Source organism: Cordyceps militaris, assembly GCF_000225605.1.
Source record: "Cordyceps militaris CM01 unplaced genomic scaffold CCM_S00006, whole genome shotgun sequence".
Classification (NCBI taxonomy): domain Eukaryota; kingdom Fungi; phylum Ascomycota; class Sordariomycetes; order Hypocreales; family Cordycipitaceae; genus Cordyceps; species Cordyceps militaris.
Window position 1 is genome coordinate 2798952 of NW_006271974.1, and position 7099 is coordinate 2806050.

Genomic DNA, 7099 nt, shown 5'->3' on the forward strand with positions numbered 1-7099 from the left:
ATAATCTAAGCAAAGAATGGGTAGTCTCGAACAGGGGGGAAAAAAACGACGCGCGCAAGTATAATTTATCAAACTCCCGACCCAAGAAAAAACAAAACGACACAAAGCACGAGTCCTCTCAAAGGCGTGCCTCTCTTCCAACTCATATTTTCATCCATCCGTTTCATTTCATCCGTCTCGGAGAGAAGAAAGAAAGCTAATATTCCGTAAAAAAAAATGAAACAACGATGCTAGTAATGATGATGATGAAACAATGGACGTTGACATGGTCGCACATGACCAGAAAACAAGTGTGCGAGGAATCCTTCAGCCGCCTACCAGCTGCTGATGAGGAGAATCGATCATCTGTACAAGGTGTTCCAACGGTCTAGGCTTCCCCGGGGCGTACCTCGCGGCCCGAGGCCACGGCGGTGCCGCCACTGCCGCCTGACTTGGCGGTTGGGGTGTTGTTCCACGAGAGGTAGGTGTGGTCGCCGAGTTTGCGGGGCTTGATGAGGTGAGTGACGGTGAAGATGCCGCCGAGGATGATGCAGACACCGCCGACGACGATGTAGGCGATGCCGAGGAAGGGGTTGCGGCCGCCCATGACTGTGCGGGTGGTGATGAGGACAGACTTGGTGCCACCAAACTCGCTCACCTTGAAGTCTATTGCCGCGTTAGCAGGTGAAGTGTCCATGTATTATCGTGTCACATCTTACAGTCGTGAATGGCAATCTCGTACGTGCCCTTTTCCATGGGATCGGCGTCGTTGCGCTGGTAGAGCTTGCTAAAGTCGGGCAGGGCGGCGGTGCGCATCCAGACCTGAAAGGCCTCCCAGTTCTTAAGGTTGGGGGGGGGATCCTCGGCCGTGTAGCCGTTGGGGTACCGCGCGAGCCAGTTAGGCGGAGGCACGGCCTCTTCGTAGGTGTATTTCGTTGTCGAGTAGAGGTCCTTGTCGCTGGCCCACGCAATGTTGGTGCTGTTGTTCATGTCGTACAGGCGGGGGGTGTTAGACCCCGGCGGGTTCAAGAGCGTCGGGCTGGAAAAGGTGTCGTTGAACATCGAGTTGGCAATGAGGCCACAGGGGAAGATGGGCTTGTTGGAGGTGGTGTTGACCTTGAGAGGAGTGCACTTGGACGAGTCAATTTCGCTGTAGGAGCGCGCGGCGCCGTTGAGCTGCGCAGCGTCAAATGAGTCAACGTAGCGGCGGTGATTCTGGTAAAAGTTGGTGAGGTGGTAGTAGAAGAGCACGGGTGGCTTCATGTCGGCCGGGATGCTGAAGCGCAGGCGACAGATGTCGGTGCTAACGGTGACGGAGGTGCTGAGGTTGACGGCGACGCCGGTTTCCTTGCGCCACTGTGGGTGCACGTCGTTGATGCTGCCATTCTTGAAGGTCACGTCGAGATACTTGGTGGGCATGTCGCCAAAGGCGTCTTTAGCCTCGGCGATGCACTTTGTGTAGTCGATTTTAATCTCTTGGACCTGTGCAAAGGAGTTTTTGGTTAGCCCAAGTCAGCGCATCGCAGCAAAACGTGTCCCGGCGCATCCGTACAAGAGAGTTGGCGTAGAGAAGGAGACCGCCAATCGGCGCAAATATGATTCCAATAGCAAAGAAGAGCGGCAGAACCGTCTTTGGTGTCAGAATCGGCCTGGGTATTTGATGTTAGCGAGAGACGTCTGCCGTGGCAACGTAGGCGGCGCGCCTGATGCGCAATCAGGTTGGCGCCAAAGAGTGCAACGTACTGCCATGCTTTTAATCGCTGTTGCCGGAACGCGGTATCTGCCGTCGACGAAAAAATGTCAGCTTTCCTTGTTCTGTGACGGCGTTCGTTTGCTTTCTCCAGGCGGTACGCGCGCAGGGTGACTGACTTGCTGGGCGGCGACTCTTCTTCTTCTCTGGTCCGTTTGAGGGGGGGTTGGAGTCGTTGGAGTCGCGGTGGTCGTCTTGACCAACGTCGCGGGGAGTGTCGGACATGGTCGGGAGATCCGACGAGGTGGGCGGGGGAGCTGGAGTCGGGGAGAGATGTGCGTCGTCAATCTAGAGGCGCTGATGGAAAACTCCCGAAGCCAGATGCAGATAACACTTGGGATGGGATGGAATGGCGGTTGGCGATTAGAGGCGTGTCACCAAGTTCGTGTTCCAAGGGGCTGTGCAGGCGAGGCGGCAGGAGTGAGCGGCCTGTGGCGGTGGTGGCGGTGCATGAATCAAAGGTGGTACGAAAACACGTGATTTTGAAGCAGTCTAGTACCTTACATCGCGGTGCTTTCGAGGCCCAAATCTTCCCCTTACCAAAGGTATGAGAATTCTCGACTTTCATGCAAGATAGCGCGCCGAATTATGACCATTTCCTTGATTGACTGTCTTTGATGCGCTGCCATCGCAAAGTATGGTAGAGCGGCGACGTTCCTGCGACAAAGACTGGACTGGCTGCATTTACCTCGTATCCTATCATCTCCCAGATACATATTGAGCTATTTGTCTCGCAATAGCCTCCCCATCGCATAAATTCCCGTCTACGCTGACATACAACCGAATAGGCGGCGAAACGTGTTACCCGTTATCTATAGCTTGGTTTTGTATCTACTTGGAACCTCCCGGTATCTTATATCACAGTAGTGAACACCTCGCTGCCTTGGGCCTCCATAGCTTCCACCAGTCCCTTCACTGGTGCGAGCGGCACACTACTCTACTCGCAAGGTCCAAGATCTGCTTTTGATCTCTTGCCCGTCTTCTTTCCCGGTTTGCCTCCCGCATGCTCGACAGGCCGAGTCTCAACGTGGCCCAGCGCAAAACCCTTTGTCCATTTGTCGCTCCGGCGGCCCGCAGTGAGGCGCAGCACCTGCATGAACTACCTGCATCATCAAGTCTCCAGTTTCAAGTCCTTGACTGGCTTGCCACGGCAAATTCTAGCCGAGTTCCAACGCCCCCCCGCATGGAGTATTAACGTCCACTTGACCAGACTACCAAGATTCGGGTCAGCGACGACCTGTCGAGTGTTACATGGCGGCAAGTAGCACACAAATATAATGAATAACAGCTTGACAGCTGGTTTAAACAAAACAGTCTAGCGCCCGTGTGACGGAAGTGTTGTACTTGGAGCAGCAGCTCTGGCGGAAATAGTAAAACGTATCTCGATGTGAATAGGCCCACCTTTTTACTGCAATATAATCTACAGCAATAAACACATCTGAAGTTGCATATAGGTCAGCTAGAGCTATTCTCTTGTGTATTGAGCTATTCTCGTGTGTATTGGGCTATTCCCTCGTGTATTGAGCTATTCCCTCGTGTATTGGGCTATTCCCTCGTGTATTGGGCTATTCCCTCGTGTATTGGGCTATTCCCTCGTGTATTGGGATGTTTCTCTCGTAATTTGAGCCATGGTAAGAGAAGTACAATCAATAGACCCATTAGCCCAGCAAATCCTGCGCCTTGTCATCCAACCCTCGGCGATATCCGACTCGGTCCCGGCATTGCAGCAAGCATGCGAGCGACCAGCCTCTTTTGATATCATCGTGGACCACGATGATCGGGACACTTGCCATGGCGCTTCTTCTTGCCAAAGTCCACGGGTGTCGGTCTGGGGCATGGCCGCCTCGTACTTGCGAACACTGGGCAACCCAAGGTGACGGTCTGATAATCATAGACTTGGCATTGCGGCGGACACTGGGCGTACTGGTGGATCGTTTTGAAAAGTCTGCACATTTTCGGGCGGGTGATGTTGCGGTTTTCAATCTTTGTAGAGTAGTAGGGAGGTGTGTTGGTCGGCCTTTTATCGAAGGTGTTGACAAGAGGGTTGCCTGTTGTGCCACGATAGAGAGCTTGTTGTAAGTTTTTTTTGTTGGAGCTCGTGGCCAGAAGGTTCTGAGGAAGGGAAGTGAAGTTTTTTGATGAAGCTCATGGCGGTAGACTCAAGGATATTTATATGAGCGAATGCCAACCCGACAAAGGGCAGACATATGGTGGTGAATGTCGAGTGGTGTAACCAGTCGAGCAGTCAAGATACTAAGCAGTAGGTTCGAATCACGATCCTGGATGATGACTGACAACATGATGTGCAACCCGAGTTCATTGTGCAGTATTTGAGGTGACTGTGGCCATAGGGAAATGTATTCGACAGTTGCCTTGGAGCAGGTTCTTTCAGCAGGCCACCGGTTTGTTGTGCGTAACACTTGACACTGTCACAGTAGCAGTTCCTGTCCGGGGCGTTGAAACTCTACAGGTACGGATTTCTGCTGTTGGCTTATGGGGTGAGGGATAATGGCGGAGAGATTTTCCCGCAGTCGATCTGATCGGTAGGCGGAGAATTGACTGTGATGGGCGACTCGGCAGGGGCAAGCGACTACAAATGACTCCGTACGTGATTACTATGTACATACCTAGGTAGTACATTGTGTCTGCCTTTCTGTTTTCTGTTACCTTGCGAGTAGCAGAAGGATGACTGCGACAGTGAATGTGCAAGGCGAAAATGATAATACCTGCCAACTATGGACGAGGATCGTCGGAGGCTTGGGGCGCAGGGAAAAGGACCATGTGGCAGCTTGCCGTTGGTGAAGAAAGAGAAGGTGCCTAGTAGGTAGGTGCCTAGGGGCGCAGGGCTGTTTTCTGAGATGGCTTGAGCAGGATTTTTTATCTAAACATGTTTTTTTTGGCATATTGGCGCCATTTTTAATTTTAAACATATTGTAGAAAATGGTGTTGTAATATTCGGGGCTCATTGTAGAGGGCTCCTAACATGTTCCCGCTCGCGCAAGGTACCTAGGTAGGTTGGTATAGTAGGTAGCTTATGAAGGCAGGTACATACATGGGTAGAGACGGGCGGTACAGGACTGGTAGCCTTGTGCCTTGTAGGGCGGCGAATTGACCGCAACCATCTGTAATGTGGACAAATTACACCATCGGTATATCCATTCTTCCGGGTCATGTTTTTCGAACAGTCGTTTCTCGTTTCTCAAGTCCTGACAATGACAGTGGCCTCGGCGTTGTCTGATGCCAGCTCGACAAGGGCCTCGCCCCATACCTACCTACGTACCTACCTACTAGGTGCGACCCCGAGATTGCGGCCATTTTTCCCTGTCGCCATGGGCCGTCGGTCTAGTTTCATGCAGATGCTCATACGATGAATACTGGTAAGCGCCAGGATGATCGTGGGTCTGGTGCCAGGCAGTCTCTCTTCGACCCCTTTGTATGGATGCCGTGGCTCCGATGCCAGCGACGATGACGTTTTCCCCACCAGTCTTGCCATGACCCCGGGAAATCGGCACGATATTGGAAGATGATGGCCCCTTTCTCAACAAACGGCGACATCTTTTTTCTTTCCTCTTTTTTCATTTTTTCATTTTTCATCTCTTCATCCTCCTCTTCTTTTTTCTACCCATCTTTTGCCTACGACTCCCTCGGTCAACAACTTGATATACACACATCATCCCATCAGTGTCGGCCTAAACGTACAACTGGCAGCCTAGACTCGACTCAGCCTGCGTCGTCATCTCGCTTGACGAACCAAGCGTCCCAACAGTTCCACGTCGATCCAAAAGGACTTACAAAAACAAAAAGAGCCACACCCCCTACTTTTCTGGCCGACATCCGAGTTATTACGAAGGAAGTATTACACAAAGCGGCAAATCTGCGCACGAGTGCCTCCGTTTACCAAGCACAGCCCTGCCACTCTTGTTCGGACTGCCCGAGCGCCTCTTTTTGTTTTATTTCATATTACGAAATAAAAAGGCGAAGCCACCCGTCTCTCCTTCTTTTGTCTCGGCGGTATTTTTCTGCGAAAAGAATCCTTTCTCAAAACGGGCAGATTTAGTGCGCCGCGAGCGCCCCCATCGCTCACCCACCACAGGCCTTCTGCCCACCACATCCATTACCGCACGACTTGCCTCGCACTACGGGCGCTCACATAAAAATCAACAGGTGCTTTTGCATCTAAGGGAGCGCCGCAGAGAAACTTGATTTGTCCATTGCATTTCTCATTCCAACAACTACATTCCGCAGCCAATGCCTCCCTCCGGCTCTGTCCGCACGGCTCGCCAGCCACGAGACACTGGCTTCCCAGAGCCGTTTGCCGCACGTATGATGCCCCAATCCCATAGCCAGAAAACCCGACTATACTTTTTATCAAAAAAAAAGGACGAGCAGCTAATCAACAAACTACCAGTTCGCAACACGACCCTGCCTCACCCCGACGCCGACCTGTCCCCCAACGCTTGCATCGGCCAGGACGACATCCACGCCGACCTCGTCATGAAGCGTCGCGGCATGTCCTTCCTGCACCGCGCCAAGAAGCCCAAGAAGACGCTCAGCCACGGCATCGTCCCGGCGAGCGCTAGCGTCGTCTCGCTCACACCTTCGGCCGCCGCCGCCGGCAGCAGCAGCACCATGCTGCCCCAGAGCCGCAGCCGAAGCAGTAGCACCATGCGGCGCCAGAGCCGCAGCCGAAGCAGCAGCATCCAGCCGCGCCCCTGCTCCCAGCCCTCCATCGTCGAGACGCCCCCGAGCCCGACCGTCTCCAAGCACAACAGGGACAGCTTCGCCACGACGAGGCGCGACGACGACGAGACGCCCCCGACGTCCCCGGATGACGTCTCGACAAAGTCGTCGCGCGGCCTCTTTCGCAAGCTCCGTCGACACCACTAACCGGCGCGGACGAGAGCATCCATTCCATGGTCAGCCCCTGGCCGGCTTTGCGGCACCTTTATGCTTCACTTTGTTAATATCTTCACTGCATCCTTGTTTCATCAGCGCCGGAGTTGGGCTCCCTTTCTTCTTTTCACTAGGCGGTTCACAGCGTACGCCGAAAAAGAACAGCGCTGCTTTGTCTACCCGCATCAGCGGCTACTTCGATGCCAAGCCATTTTTTTCTTCCTTGTTTCATAGATGATTTATAACTTTTTCAAATTTGCCATCTTCTCTCAAGAACCTGCCTCGTTTTTCTATTGTTTTTTCTCTCCCCGTTGCTCATCCTCCATCTCTCCCCCCCCCTAGCTTCCGCGGTACGTCGTAAACGTAAACGGGCTCAGCAGCAGCGGCACGTGGTAGTGCTGGCCCGCCTCGACGCGGAACACGACGACGGCCTCGGGGAAAAACGTCTTGCCCTCGCCAAAGTACGCCTCGGTGGCA

General features: G+C 53.3%; 3 protein-coding genes across 3 annotated transcripts in view; 1 reads left to right on the plus strand and 2 right to left on the minus strand.

Moving 5' to 3' along the window:
• Positions 1-367: 367 nt before the first annotated feature.
• Positions 368-2297, minus strand: CCM_08138 (LEM3/CDC50 family protein; the record flags this gene model as incomplete). The annotated part of the gene is made up of 7 exons (XM_006673277.1): positions 368-645; positions 699-1461; positions 1532-1609; positions 1723-1739; positions 1849-2017; positions 2064-2158; positions 2234-2297. 7 exons carry the CDS (start codon positions 2295-2297, stop codon positions 368-370), a joined length of 1464 nt encoding a protein of 487 aa, XP_006673340.1.
• A 3680-nt stretch (positions 2298-5977) lies between these two features.
• CCM_08139 (uncharacterized protein) lies at positions 5978-6616 on the plus strand (the record flags this gene model as incomplete). Its single annotated transcript, XM_006673278.1, has 1 exon — positions 5978-6616. The coding sequence occupies one exon, from the start codon at positions 5978-5980 to the stop codon at positions 6614-6616; it is 639 nt and encodes a 212-aa protein (XP_006673341.1).
• A 344-nt stretch (positions 6617-6960) lies between these two features.
• Positions 6961-7099, minus strand: part of CCM_08140 (hydroxyisourate hydrolase) — a gene marked incomplete at both ends in the record, with an annotated part of 451 nt that continues 312 nt past the window's right edge. Inside the window, one exon of the mRNA XM_006673279.1 lies at positions 6961-7089. Coding sequence (XP_006673342.1) covers positions 6961-7089 — 129 coding nt within the window. The remainder of the gene's footprint in view (positions 7090-7099) is intronic.